Here is a 16,023-nt window from a genome sequence, read left to right as displayed (position 1 = left end):
ACATGGGCAGGGGGCTTACAGTGTGTATCGGGCTGCAAGTTTGCAATGCAGCAAATTTTGCGCGGCAGCTCAAACTCGCTGTAATCCCCGGCCCGTGTGACTGTACCCTAAAAACACTACACTTACACAAAATAAAATAAAAAGTAAAAAACACTACATATACACATACCCCTACACAGCCCTCCTCCCTCCCCAATAAAAATGAAAAACGCCTGGTACGCCACTCTTTCCAAAATGGAGCCTCCAGCTGTTGCAAAACAACAACCCCCAGTATTGCCGGACAGCCGTTGACTGTCCAGGCATGCTGGGAGTTTTGCAACAGCTGGAGGCACCCTGTTTGGGAATCACTGGCGTAGAATACCCCTATGTCCACCCCTATGTAAATCCCTAATTCAGGCCTCAAATGCACATGGCGCTCTCACTTTGGAGCCCTGTCGTATTTCAAGGCAACAGTTTAGGGCCACATATGGGGTATCACCGTACTCGGGAGAAATTGACTAACAAATCTTCGGGGTCTTTTTCTCCTTTCACCCCTTATGAAAAGGTGAAGTTGGGGTCTACACCAGCATGTTAGTGGAAAAAAATAAACTTTTTCCACTAACATGCTGGTGTTGCCCTATACTTTTCATTTTGACAAGAGGTAAAGGGGAAAAAAGCCCCCCAAAATTTGTAACGCAATGTCTCCCGAGTACGGAGATACCCCATATGTGGGCTCAAACTGCTCTGGGGGCGCACAACAAGGCCCAGAAGGGAGAGTGCGCCATGTACATTTGAGGTGATTTGCACAGGGGTGGCTGATTGTTACAGCGGTTTTGACAAACGCAAAAAAACCAAAACCCCACATGTGACCCCATTTCGGAAACTACACCCCTCACGGAATGTAATGAGGGGTGCAGTGAGAATTTACACCCCACAGGTGTCTGACAGATCTTTGGAAGAGTGGGCTGTGCAAATTAAAAATGTTGTACAGCCCACTGTTCCAAAGATATGACAGACACCAGTGGGGGGTAAATGCTCACTTTACGCCTTCTTACGTTCCTCAAGGGGTCTAGTTTCCAAAATGGTATGCCATTTGGGGGTTATTTTGCTGTTCTGGCACCATATGGGCTTCCTAAATGCGACATGCCCCCCGAGCAAAATTTGCTCTCAAAATGCCAAATATGACTCCTTCTCTTCTGAGCATTGTAGTTCGCCCATAGTGCACTTCAAGTCAACTTATGGGGTACCTCCATACTCAGAAGAGATGTGGTTACAAATTTTGGGGGGCATTTTCTGCTATTAACCCTTGCAAAAATGTGAAATTTGGGGGGGAAACACACCTTTTAGTGATTTTATTTTTTTTTTTTACGTATGCAAAAGTCGTGAAACCCCTGTGGGGTATTAAGGCTCACTTTATTTCTTGTTACGTTCCACAAGGGGTCTAGTTTCCAAAATGGTATGCCATGTGTTTTTTTTTTTTGCTGTCCTGGCACCATAGGGGCTTCCTAAATGCGACATGCCCCCGAGCAAAATTTGCTCTCAAAAAGCCAAATATGACTCCTTCTCTTCTGAGCATTGTAGTTCACCCATAGTACACCTCAGGCCAACTTATGGGATACCTTCATACTCAGAAGAGATGGGGTTACAATGTTTGGGGGGTATTTTCTGCTATTAACCCTTGCAAAAATGTGAAATTTGGGGGGAAACACACATTTTAGTGAAATTTTTTTTTTTTTTTTTTACATATGCAAAAGTCGTGAAACTCCTGTGGGGTATTAAGGCTCACTTTATTCCTTGTTACGTACCTCAAGGGGTCTAGTTTCCAAAATGGTATGCCATGTGGGGGATTTTTGCTGTTCTGGCACCATAAGGGATTCCTAAATGCAACATGCCCACCAAAAACCATTTAAAAAAAACGTACTCTCCAAAATCCCCTTGTCGCTCCTTTGCTTCTGAGCCCTCTACTGCGCCCGCCAAACACTTTACATAGACATATGAGGTATGTGCTTACTCGAGAGAAATTGGGCTACAAATATAAGTATACATTTTCTCCTTTTTCCCCTTGTAAAAATTCAAAAATTGGGTCTACAAGAACATGCGAGTGTAAAAAATGGAGATTGTGAATTTTCTCCTTCACTTTGCTGTTATTCCTGTGAAACACCTAAAGGGTTAAAACGCGGACTGAATGTCATTTTGAATACTTTGGGGGTGCAGTTTTTATAATGGGGTCATTTGTGGGGTACTTCTAATATGAAGACCCTTCAAATCCACTTCAAACCTGAACTGGTCCATGAAAAATTGTGAGTTTGGAAATTTTGTGAAAAATTGGAAAAATGCTGCTGAACTTTGAAGCCCTCTGGTGTCTTCCAAAAGTAAAAACACGTAAATTTTATGATGCAAACATAAAATAGACATATTGTATATGTGAATAACAAAAAAAATTATTTGGAATATCCATTTTCCTTACAAGAAGAGAGCTTCAAAGTTAGAAAAATGCAAAATTTTCAAATTTTTCATAAAATTTTGGGATTTTTCACCAAGAAAGGATGCAAGATACCACAAAATTTTACCACTATGTTAAAGTAGAATATGTCACGAAAAAACTATCTCGGAATCAGAATGATAACTAAAAGCATTCCAGAGTTATTAATGTTTAAAGTGACAGTGGTCAGAATTGCAAAAAATGGCCCGGTCCTGAGGTGTAAAATGGCTGGGTCCTTATGGGGTTAAATATCTTGGTCTACATTAAGTATTTTAATGATCAATTTATGAATATAGACTCATAGGTTATATAGAAACTATATACAGTAATAAAAAAAAAAGCACTTTACCTCTTTTACTTTGCTGACCCCTAACAATAATTTCAACCTTTTGACAAGAAAATCAATCATCTCATGATCCTGAGGTTCCAACGCTTGGCAGTAGTTTTCAGTTCGTATACTGCGATGAACACTAAGTACTAAACCACATAAAAGCCCTCTGCACACCACAGAGAGAACCAATCCAAGACATAATCCTATGAAGGGGAACCTCTTTAAAACAAACTGATGTCCAAAACCGTGCTGCAGGGTAAAGACTGGAAGTTCTTTCATGTAGGATATCTGAATAAGGATAATGACAAAGACAAAAGCAACATTATAAATGTAGGTGAAATACATGGGAAATGTCAAACATTTAGTGCATGCATAGGTCAAGTCCAATCATAAGCTGCTTCTACAAGAAGGGAGAAGGTCAAGGATATCCAGCTCCTCGGAAGTGACATTTTAAGCTTCAAATTTTAAAAGGCCTCATTAAAAAGATATATCAAAATGAAATTGTGGTCATAAAAAAAACACTCTTTTAATTTTCATTATGATTTATCTTTTTAATAATGTCTATTAAAGTTTGACTCTTCCAAGAAGCCCTCACCTTCTCTTTTCATGCAATCACAGATGGTATGGCTCTACCGGTGCTTCTTGCACTAATAGTGTCCTCCTCATTTTTGCAATACAGTTCCCATATCAGGTTTTTGATTAATAAAAAACCTGATTCCTCAAAACCTGACTAAACTGTATCAAAATGGGTGTACAAATTTTAATTTGTATATGGTGAAAAACTGTACACGGTTTGAAAAATGATGTTCGGTTGCATCCGTTTTTTAAGAAAAAAATGTATACGTTTTTAACTTTTCATTCCATTATGAAGGAAGTTTTACTTGTTTGATTGAAATTCCAAGAAAAAAACTGTACAAAGTCAAAAACCGTATGGTGAAAACCATATGGAACCGTACGCACATAAGGTTCTGTACGGTTCCCATTGACTCCCGTGTTAAAAAAAAAAATTATATGTTTCAATACAGTTTTCCACCCGGACCAAAAACCGTGGTAGGCTACGATTTTGGGTACGGGAAAAAAAAATGACATAACCGTACAGAATGCAAAATGGACACAACCTAAACATCTTTTGGCATACTGTTTTCAATGGAGAGTCAATGCATACGGTTTTCAAAACGGTTCCGTACAGTTTTCAAATTGAAAATGTATTTGGGAACTGTATTGCAAAAACATGGTGTGAACCCAGCCTTTGCGGGGAGCTGGTCTATAGTTTTTCTCTTACATGCTTCTACTAGGCTCATAAAGGGGGAAGTCATGAGACATAGAATTTTCCTCTATACACATCTGTCCAAAAACAGAATGTGAGTATGACATTTCATGTATATCATAAACAATATTACTTACTGTGCTTACAAAATGAATGAAGGCAAGGAATAAAATGGTAATAAAAAACACGCATCCGAATAGATCCCGCTTTAACTTTTGAAATATCTTTCCAAAAATTGACCATCTCCGTACAAAGCGCAATTGTTTAGAAATCTTGAGAAAATAAAAAAAGAGAAAAAGAAAATATGTCTGTATCACTATTTTTATAGTTTGACTGTGACCTATTATCACAGTTTCTACTCACCTTTAACATAATAAGAAACAGCAGAGAGGCAGACAAGGCTACTTGAATTTGTGACAGCATTGCTACGTCATACAGGTTGATAAATGCCCAAGGTTTTGCATGATATTTGGCCATCACATACTTTGTCAGCGAAATCCTGCCAAAATGCACAAATCCAATTGCTGCAGATATCAGCCCTATAATAACTTGTGTCCAATCTGGAGAGTAAGATGATTTCATGGTGCAGAGATCTTTTATGGCAGCTAGTTCCAGGTATAGGAAACAAATGGCAGCAAGAAGTAAAGATAACTGGTAGAAGATGGAAACAGGCTGGTCAATCACACTGTTCACACATAAACAATCAGTTAGAAGCTAAGTTGAGATACTCACAGCCAGTACCATGGGTAAGTTCAGACCATATCTGACATCCAGGATGTGGAATGGAAGGATGGTCAGTCTGGAAGTCATGATGCCATGAGGTGAGAGATTGAGCTGGAGAATAGTGGAAATGTAAAGGTGAGCATCCTTATGATACTGGGTTATCTCCAATTCCAGAGTACTAGGGATTGTAAGAAAAATAATATAAGTAGGCTTTAAATGTTACACTGATTGATTTCTTAAAATATCTTAGTAGAAACTTTCAATTCCTATTCAGAGACATACATTAGATTTAAATGATAACTAACAGGCTGCCTGCAGCCTAAATGAGCTAAGGAGCTTACTGTACATTACATTACAGTACACTGAACTCAATAATTACACTGTATGCAGTAAACAATTTTGGTCCCTCTAGTGGCAGTTTTCCGAGGCCAGAACTTTATCCTTTAAAGTGTACATATATTTTCATATTATGTCATAGTGACATATCAGAATTTGGACTCATTCTACTTCTGTGTTTAACCTCTTAAGGACCCATGACGTATGCATACGTCATGGGTCCCGGTCCTGCGATATAACGCAGGGTCACACGGTGACCCCGCATCATATCGCGGCGGGCCCGGCGTCATAGTGAAGCCGGGACCCGCCTCTAATAGCGCGTGGCACTGATCGCTGTGCCGCGCGCTATTAACCCTTTAGCCGCGCGCTCAAAGCTGAGCCGCGCGGCTAAAAACAAAAGTAAAAGTGCCCGGCTAGCTCAGGGAGCTGTTCGGGATCGCCGCGGTATAATCGCGGCATCCCGAACAGCTGTAGCACAGGAGGAGGTCTTCTTACCTTCTCCTGTGCTGTCCGATCGCCGAATGAATGCTTCAAGCCTGAGATCCAGGCTTGAGTATTCAATCGCCGAAAACACTGATTGATCCATTCCTATGGAGATGGATCAATCAGTGTAAAAGATCAGTACATGCAATGTTATAGCCCCCTATAGGAGCTATAATGTTGCATAAGAAAAGTGTAAAAAAATCATTAACCCTTTCAATTATCCCTTCCCCTAATAAAAGTTTAAATCACCCGGCATTTCCAAAAATAAAAAAAACATTATGTAAATAATAATAAAAATAAACATATGTGGTATCGCCGCGTGCGAAAATGTCCGATTTATAAAAATATACCACTTTTTAAACCGCTCGTTCAATGGCGCACGCGCAAAAAAATTCCAAAGTCCAAAATAGCGCATTTTTGATCACTTTTTATACCACAAAAAAGTGAATAAAAAGTGATCAAAAAGTCTGATCAGAACAAAAATGGTACTGATAAAAACTTCAGATGACGGCGCAAAAAATGAGTCCTCAAAGCGCCCTGAACACAGAAAAATAAAAAAGTTATAGGGGTCAAAAGATGACCATTTTAAACGTATAAATTTTCCTGCATGTATTCATGATTTTTTTCGGAAGTGATACAAATTCAAACCTATACAAGTAGGGTATCATTTTAACCGTATGGACCTACAGAATAAAGATAAGGTATCATTTTTGACTGAAAATGTACTGCGTTAATATAGAAGCCCCCAAAACTTACAAAATAGTGTTTTTTCATCAATTTTGTCGCACATTGATTTTTTTTCCCGTTTCACCGTAGATTTTTGGGTAAAATGACTAATGTCATTACAAAGTAAAATTAGTGACGCAAAAATTAAGCCATTATATATAATTTTAGGTGAAAATTTTTAAGAGTTATGATTTTTTAAAGTTAAGGAGGAAAAATTGAAAATGAAAAAACGGAAAAAGCCCGGGTCCTTAAGGGGTTAACCATCATTTGGAGGTCATTAGGTCAATGGAGTCAATAACAGAAAACGAGAAGCAAGGGTTACACCTGGTTAGACATGACATATGGCCACTCATTGGAACATGTTACTTCTCAGGGACAAAAAGAGAAAAACTAACTTCAAGAACTAACTGATCAATTGTTAAAAATTGCCTAAAACATCCCCTCAGTGACAGGTGCCATTATGACAAGAGTTATAGTCAGTGAACTCTCAATATTATACTTGATTGATTTTATGTCATTATAACAATGTTGATTTCTCCTATAGCAGTTACCTTTTCTAGACCATAACAATGGATGAATAGGATGACTAGTCAGCAGCCACGTGAGAAAATCATACAAACACGTATCACAATCAGATGACAGGAACTGATGGTCGTGGTTAGCATAATTGTTCAAATAGACAAACAACAGATATGGGTGGAACACAAGAAGGCAACAGAACAGCATTAGGAAACCCTAACTATGTCAAGGAGAGCACTAATATCCAGGAAAACTCAAAAACAGCATAAACCCTAAAATGTTCAAGCAACAATACCAACATTAAAACATACCTTCTATCAATCCAGCTTACATTCTTCAGGGTTTGGATGATTTGTTTTGTACTTTGTATTTTGTTGCCAAGTAACTGACATGGTTCCTCCATGCACCTAGAAGTTATCGTACAAAGTTGGTGAACATATTATATATATATAGTTATGATCTAGAAAAGCATTAGAACCGTAAACACATGCATACTTATATATCAAAATAGCAACATTTAAATGTGATTTTAGACAAACAATAAAATTGGGTATTTTTCAAAAACCATTAACCCCTTAAAAGGGTTCTCCACTGGCAAACTTTTTAAAAATCAACTGGTGCCAGAAAGTTAACCAATTTAGTAAATTACTTCTATTAAAAAATCTCAATCCTTACAGTACTTATCAGCTGCTGTTATGATCCACAGGAATTTCGTTTGAATTTCCTTTCTGCCTGACCACAGTGCTCTCTGCTGACACCTCTGTCCATTTTTGGAACTGTCCAAAGTAGGAGCAAATCCCCATAGAAAACCTATTCTGTTCTTGACAGTTCCTAAAACAGATGTCAGCAGAGAACACTGAGGTCAGGCAGAAAGGAAATTCAAAAAGAAAAAAACTTCCTGTGGATCATAACAGCAGCTGATAAATACTGGAAGGATTAGGATTTTTTAATAGAAGTAATTTGCAAATCTGGTTAACTTTCTGACACCAGTTGATTAAAAAAAAATGTTTTCCAATGGAGTGCCCCTATAACACGGGGTCACGCCGTGACCCTGGGCTAATAGAGTGCGGCACCGATCGTTGTGCTGTGCGCGACTAACCCTTTAGACGCGGCGTTCAAAGTTGATCGCTGTGTCTAATATGAAAGTGAAAGCTTCCCGGCAGCTCAGTTGGGCTGACCGGGACTATCACGGTAAAGTCGTGATGTCTTGATCAGCTAGAACGTGAGCGAAGGTCCCCTCACCTGCCTCCATCACGTCCGATCAGCGATTGATTGCTCCAAGCCTGAAATCCAGGCTCGAGCTATTTATCGCCGATAACACTGATGTTTGCAGTGTCAATGCCTGGCAATGATCTGTGTAGCAGATCAGTGTGTGCTGTGTAATAGCCACAAGGGGGGGGGGGGTGCGGGGGCTATAGTATTGCAAATAAAAAGTGTGAAAAAAAGTTAAGATTATTTAACCCCTTCCCTAATAAAAGTAAGAATTACCCCCCTTTTCCCATAAAAAATAAAACTGTGCAAATAAAAATAAACATATGTGGTATTGCCACGTGCGGAAATGTCTGAACTATAAAAATATATCGTTAATTAAACCACACGGTCAATGGTGTACTCGCAAAAAAAAGGCCAAAATAGAGTATTTTTGGTCACTTTGTATATCATGAAAAAATTTATAAGAAGCGATCAAAAAGTCAGATCAATATTAAAATGGTACCGATAAAAACTTCAGATTACTACACAAAAAATGAGCCCTCATACTGGCTCATACGCAGAAAAAGAAAACAGTTATAGGGGTCAGAAGATGACAATTTTAAACATAAAAATTTTACTGCATGTAGTTATGATTTTTTAGCAATACAAAGTCAAACCTATGTAAGTAGGTTATCATTTTAACCGTATTAACCTACAGAATAAAGATAAGGTGTCATTTTTACCGAAAAATTTACTGCCTAGAAACGGAAGCCCCCAAAATTTACAAATGCCATTTTTTTCTTCAATTTTGTTGCACAATGAATTTTTTTTCCATTTCGCCATGGATATTTTGGTAAAATGACTAATGTCACTGCAAAGTAGAATTGGTGGGGCAAAAAATAAGCCATAATATGGAATTTTAGGTGCAAAATTAAAAGCGCTATGATTTTTAGAAGGTGATGAGGAAAAAAATGAAAATGCAAAAACCGAAAAACCCTGCGTCCTTAACCCCTTAATGATGCAGCCCATTTGGGCCTTAAAGACGCAGACAATTACATTTTTACGTTTTCGTTTTTTCTCCTCGCCTTCAAAATATCATAACTCGTTTTTTTGTGCGACCAGTTGTCCGTTGTAATGCCATCACTCACTTTACCATTAAATGTATGGCACAACAAAAAAATACTATTTGTGTGGTGAAATTAAAAAGAAAACCGCAATTTTGCTAATTTTGGAAGGTTTTGTTTTCACGCCGTACAATTTACGGTAAAAATGACATGTGTTCTTTATTCTTTGGGTCAATACAATTAAAATGATACCCACGATAACATACTTTTCTATTACTGTTGCGCTTAAAAAAATTTTTTAACCAAATTAGTACGTTTAAAATCCCCCAATTTTGAAGAGCTATAACTTTTTCATTTTTCCATATAAGCGGCGGTATGAGTGCTCATTTTTTGTGCCGTGATCTGTACTTTTTATTGATACCATATTTGCTTATATAGATCTTTTAATCCATTTTTTATAATTTTTGGGGGGAATAAAATGTTATAAAAAAGCATCTATTTTGGACTTTTTTTTTTACGTTCACGCCGTTCCACGCACGGTATCATTAACATTTTATTTTAACAGTTCAGATATTTACGCATGCGGCGATACCAAATATGTATATAAAATATATTTTTTTAACTTTTTGGGGGTGAAATAGGGAAAATGGGACAATTTACGTTTTTTATTGGGGGAGGGGGTTTTTCACATTTTTTTTACTTTATTTTTTAACTTGTTTTACTTTTATTTTTACACTTTAATAGTCCCCATAGGGGACTTTTTATAGCAATCACTCGATTGCTAATACTGTTCAGTGCTATGTATAGGACACAGCACTGATCAGCATTATCGGTCATCTTCTGCTCTGGTCTGCCGGGAAGGCAGCGGAGGCAGGTGAGGGGACCTTCGTCTGCCGTTCTGGATGATCGGATCGCCGTGGCAGCGCTGTGGGCGATCCGATCATCCATTTTAGTGACCGAAATGCAGCAAATGCCGTGATCTGTTTTGATCACGGCATCTGAGGGTTCAATGGCGGACATCCACGGGATCGCGGGTTTCCGCCATTACGGGTGGGTCCCTGGCTGCGATCAGCAGCCGGGACCTGCCGCGCATAATCCGGGCATCGCTCCGATGCTCGCAGTTATGCTTAGGACGTAAATGTACGTCCTGGTGCGTTAAGTACCACCTCACCAGGACGTACATTTACGGCGCTCGTCGTTAAGGGGTTATGGACCACAGGTTTTTTTGTTTTTCCACTTTTCCACCTCACCTTCAAGAAATCAGAACGCTTTCAATTTTGCAGCTACAGACTCATATGAGGGCTTGTTTTTTGCGCCACCAATTGTACTTTGTAATTACATCAATCATTTCACCCAAAAATTTACAGAGAAACCAGAAAAAAAATTATTTGTGGGGCATAAGTGAGAAAAAACCCACTATTTTGTAACTTTTGGGGGCTTCCGATTCTATGCAGTGCCCTTTTCAGTAAAATTGACACCATATATTTATTCTGTAGGTCCATATGGTTACGATGATACACAATTTATGTGGTTTTTTAAAATGTTACAACTTTAAGAAATTATAACTACATGCACCAAAATTTGTATGTTTAAAATTGTTATTTTCTGACCCCCTATAACTTTTTTATTTTTCCATATACGGGGCGATATGAGGGCTAATTTTTTGCAACGTGATCTGAAGTTTTTATTGGTACCATAATCGTTTTGATGGGACATTTTGATAGCTTTTTATAAAATAAAACTTTTAGGGTAAGCAAAGTGGACTTTGGCAATTTTGGACTCTGGAATTTTTTTTTACTTGTACGCCATTGACCGTGTATGTTTAATTAACATTATATTTTTATAGTTAGGACATTTACACACACGGCGATACACATATGTTTGTCTTTATTTTTTACATATATTTTTCATATATTGTTTTTTATGGGAAAAGGGGGGTGATTCAAATAAATCACATTTATTCACTTTTTTAAAACTTTTTTTTACACTATTTTTTAGTGGCCATAAGGGACTATTACAAGTAATCCTTTGCATAGCCATAGCATAGCATTGTTCAGTGTAATCTGTGCTCGATTGCTCCAATGTGGATCTCAGGCTTGGAGCAATGGAGCGACGATCGGACAGCAAAGAGCAAGGTAAGGCACCTCCCGCTGTCCTCTCAGCTGTTCAGGACACTGCAATTTCTCCGCAACCGGCCCAAACAGCTCCGCTGAGCAAACCAGTATTATCTCCCGGTTTAGATGCCGCTACCAACTTTGATCTTTGACCTTTGATCAGACATTAGCCCGGTCGATGATGTCCGGTATTAACCGCGGGTCCTGTTTGCTGATAGCAACCGGGACCCAGCAGGTACGAAGCGCTCTCAGCTCCTGAGCATGGGAGCCGGCCACGGACATAAATACACGTCCGTGGTCATTAACTCCTTGGGTACGAAGCCCATTATAACCCTAGGGACGGGAGCTTTTTTTGCAATTCTGACCACTGTCACTTTAAGCATTAATAACTCTGGGATGCTTTTACCTTTCATTCTGATTCTGAGATAGTTTTTTCGTGACATATTCTACTTCATGTTAGTGGTAAATTTTTGTCGATACTTGCATCATTTCTTGGTGAAAAATTCCAAAATTTTATGAAAAAATAGAAATTTTTTCGAACTTTGAAGCTCTCTGCTTGTAAGGAAAACAGACATTCCAAATAAATGATATATTGATTCACAAATACAATATGTCTACTTTATGTTTGCATCATAAAGTTGGCATGTTTTTACTTTTGGAAGACATCAAAAGGCTTCAAAGTTCAGCAGCAATTTTCAAATTTTTCACAAAATTTTCAAAATCTGAATTTTTCAGGGACCAGTTCAGTTTTGAAGTGGATTTGAAGGGCCTTCATATTAGAAATACCCCATAAATTACCCCATTATAAAAACTGCACCCCTCAAAGTATTCAAAATGACATTCAGAAAGTTTGTTAACCTTTTAGGTGTTTCACAGGAATAGCAGCAAAGTGAAGGAGAAAATTCAAAATCTTCATTTTTTACACTCGCATGTTCTTGTAGACCCAGTTTTTGAATTTTTACAAGGGGTAACAGGAGAAAAAGCCCCCCAAAATTAGTAACCAAATTTCTCTCGAGTAAGGAAATACCTCATATGTGTATGTCAAGTGTTCGGAGGGCGCAGTAGAGGGCACAGAAGGGAAGGAGCGACAGTGGGATTTTGGAGAGTGAATTTTTCTGAAATGGTTTTTGAGGGGCATGTCACATTTAGGAAGCCCCTATGTGCCAGAACAGCAAAAAAAAAAAAAAAAACACAGGGCATACTATTTTGGAAACTACACCCCTCAAGGCATGTAACTACACAGGTGTTTGACGACTTTTCGTTAAAGTTGGATATGTAAATGAAAAAACATTTTTTCTTCACTAAAGTGCAGTTTTTTCCCCCAAATTTACCATTTTTTACAAAGGGTAATGGGAGAAAATGCCCCCCAAAATTTGTAACCCCATCTCTGGTGAGTAAGGAAATACCCCATGTTAGGGTGTAAAATGCTCTGCGGGCAAACTACAATGCTCAGAAGAGAAGGAGTCACATTTGGCTTTAGGAAAGCAAATTTTGCTGAAATGGTTTTTATGGGGCATGTGGCATTTAGGAAGCCCCTATGGGTCCAGAACAGCACAAAATACCCCCATGGCATACTATTTTGGAAACTACACCCCTCAAGGAACGTAACAAGGGGTACAGTGAGCCTTCACACCCCACAGATGATTGACGAACTTTCGTTAAAGTGGGATGTGAAAATGAGAAATTAGATTTTTAACACTGAAATGCTGGTGTTACCCAAAACTTTGCATTTTCACAAGGAGTAATAGGAGAAAATGCCCGACAAAATTTGTAACCCCATTTCTCTCGAGTAAGCAAATGCCTCATATGTGTATGTAAAGTGCTCTGTGGGTGCACTAGAGGGCTCAAAAGGGAAGGAGCAACATTGGGCTTTTGGAGAGGGAATTTTGCTGAAATGGTTTTTGGGGGCATGTCGCATTTAGGAAGTCCCCATGATGCCAGAACAGTAAAAAAAAAAAAAAACACATGGCATACTATTTTGGAAACTACACCCCTCACAGAATTTAATAAGGGGTGCAGTGAGCATTTACACCCCATTGGCATTTGACAGATCTTTGGAACAGTGGGCTGTGCAAATGAAAAATTACATTTTTAATTTTTACGGACGACTGTTCAAAAAATCTGTCAGACACCTGTGGGGCGTAAATGCTCACTGTACCCCTTCTTACATTCTGTGAGGGGTGTAGTTTCCAAAATGGGGTCACATGTGGAGGGGGTCCGCTGTTCTGGCACTATGGGGGCTTTGTAAACACACATAGATTTCAATTCCAGCCTAATTGTCTCTCAAAAAGTCCAATGGCGCTCCTTCTCTTCTGAGCGTTGTAGTTCACCCGCAGAGCACTTTACTTCCACATATGGGGTATTTATATACTCAGAAGAAATTGGGTTACAAATTTTGGGGTGCTTTTTTCCTATTACCCCTTGTGAAAATGAAAAATTTGGGGTAACGCCAGCATTTCAGGGGGAAAAAAATAATTTTTAATTTTCATGTCCAACTTTAACAAAAATTTGTCAAAGACCTGAAGGGTGTTAAGGCTTACTATACCCCTTGTTACGTTCCGTAAGGGGTGTAGTTTCCAAAATGGGGTCACATGTGGGTGTTTTTTTTTTTTTGCGTTCATGTCAGAACCGCTGTAATGATCAGCCACCCCTGTGAAAATCACCAATTTAGGCCTCAAATGTACATGGCGCTCTTTCACTTCTGAGCCATGTAGTTCGTCCACAGAGCATTTTACGTACACATATGGGGTATTTCCATACTCAGAAGAAATTGTGTTACACATTTTGGGGGTCATTTTCCCCTTTTACATCTTGCGAAAATGAAAAGTATGGGGCAACACCAGCATGTTAGTGTAAAAATTTTTTAAATTTTTTTTTTTTTTACACTAACATGCTGGTGTAGCCCCCAACTTTACCTTTTCATAAGGGGTAAAAGGAGAAAAATCTCCCCAAAATTTGTAGTGCAATTTCTCCCAAGTACGGAAATACCCCATATGTGGCCCTAAACTGTTGACTTGAAATACGAGAGGGCTCTGAAGTGAGAGAGCACCATGCGCATTTGAGGCCTAAATAAGGAATTTGCAATAGGGGCGGACCCGGTTACCTACAGTAAAACCCTACAGCAGTGTTTCCCAAACAGGGTGCCTCCAGCTGTTGCAAGACTCCCAGCCTGCCAGGACAGTCTATGGCTGTCCGGCAATACTGGGAGTTGTAGTCTTGCAACAGCTGGAGGCTCCCTTTAGGAAACACTGCCATATGTGACTTTTTTTCATTTTTATTTGTGGGGGGGGGGGGGGGGGGACGACGTGTAAGGGGGTGTATTTGTAGTGTTTTACTTTTTATTATTTGTTAGTGTAGTGTAGGGTTTTTAGGGTACATTCACACAGGCGGGGGTTCACAGTAAATTTTCTGCTGGGAGTTTGAGCTGCGGCGGAAAATTTGCCGCAGCTCAAACTTGTAGAAGGAAACCCACTGTAAACCTGCCCGTGTGAATGTACCCTGCACATTCACATGGTGGGGGCACCCCAAACCTTCAGTTGTTACAAAACTACAACTCCCAGAATGCACTGACAGACCGTACATGCTGGGAGTTGTAGTTTTGCAACAGCTGTAGGCACACTGGTGGGGAACCACTGAGTTAGAAAACAGACTCTAGTTCAGTGATTCCAACCAATGTGCCTCCAGCTGTTGCAAAACTACAACTCCCAGCAAGTTATGGTCTGTCAGTGCATTCTGAGAGTTGTAGTTTTGCAACAGCTGCAGGCACACAGGTTGGAATCACTGAGTTAGAAAACAGACTCTAGCACAGTGTTTCCCAACCAGTGTGCCTACAGCTGTTGCAAAACTACAATTCCCAGCATGGCCAGACAGTCAAGGATGCTGGGCGTGTAGTTCTGCAATATCTGGCCCAGCATGCCTGGACAGTCTGGGCATGCTAGGAGTTGTAGTTATGCAACAACTGGGGAAGAACAGTTTGAAGACCGCTAAGTAGTGGTTTCCAAACTGTAGCCCTCAAGATGTTGCAAAACTACAACTCCAAGCATTCCCAGACTGACCAGGCATGCTGGGAGTTGTAGTTCTGCAACATATGAAGGTCCAGATATTGCAGAACTACATGCCCAGCATGACTGTCTGGCCATGCTGGGAATTGTAGTTTTGCAACATCTGGAGGGCTACAGTTTAGAGACCACCGTATAGTGGTCTCCAAACTGTACCACTTCAGATGTTGCAAAACTACAACTCCCAGCATGCCCGGACAGTCAGTGCATGCTGAAAGTTTTAGTTTTGCAACATCTGGAGGACCACAGTTTAGAGACCACTACACAGTGGTATCCAAACTGTGACCCTTCAGATGTTGCAAAACTACAACTCCCAGCTTGCCCAGACAGCCTTTGGCTGTGTGGGCATGCTGGGAGTTGTAGTTTTGCAGCTTTTAGAAGGCAACAGAGAAGATCACTTACCGCGATCTTCACTGCAGCCTTCTCAGCCGCACTTTCCGGCCGCCGCTCCTCCTGCTGCCGCCGCTGCTCCAGAATGCCGCCTCCGCCAGTCCGGGTAAGTCGGGCCATGCTCCCCCCTTGCCACCCGTGTCCCCCCCCCCCCCCCCGACTTTGATCGGTGGCCAGAGCGGGGGAAATGAACTCTAACCCCCCCGCCCCCCTGCTGCATTTGATGGTCAGCCTGACCGACCAATGGCAGAGGATAGGAGGGGGTGGCAACACTGCCACCTCGCTCCTATCCTTTAGCTCAGCTCCGATCATTCTTATTTTCCGGGCGATTGGGTCACCGGGATCCGAATGGCCCGGATA

At 40.1% G+C, this 16,023-nt stretch overlaps 1 protein-coding gene across 1 annotated transcript in view; it reads right to left on the bottom strand.

Moving 5' to 3' along the window:
• The window catches only part of LOC130297299 (polycystin-1-like), a 396,912-nt gene that overhangs the window by 31,337 nt on the left and 349,552 nt on the right, over nt 1-16,023 (bottom strand). Inside the window, exons 45-49 of the mRNA XM_056549607.1 lie at nt 7,158-7,253; nt 4,792-4,960; nt 4,423-4,710; nt 4,197-4,331; nt 2,811-3,080 (exon numbers count right to left, since the gene is read on the bottom strand). Coding sequence (XP_056405582.1) covers nt 2,811-3,080; nt 4,197-4,331; nt 4,423-4,710; nt 4,792-4,960; nt 7,158-7,253 — 958 coding nt within the window. The remainder of the gene's footprint in view (nt 1-2,810; nt 3,081-4,196; nt 4,332-4,422; nt 4,711-4,791; nt 4,961-7,157; nt 7,254-16,023) is intronic.

The sequence above is a fragment of the Hyla sarda genome, chromosome 13, assembly GCF_029499605.1.
Source record: "Hyla sarda isolate aHylSar1 chromosome 13, aHylSar1.hap1, whole genome shotgun sequence".
Lineage (NCBI taxonomy): Eukaryota > Metazoa > Chordata > Amphibia > Anura > Hylidae > Hyla > Hyla sarda.
This window is presented reverse-complemented; position numbering and strand designations above follow the sequence as displayed.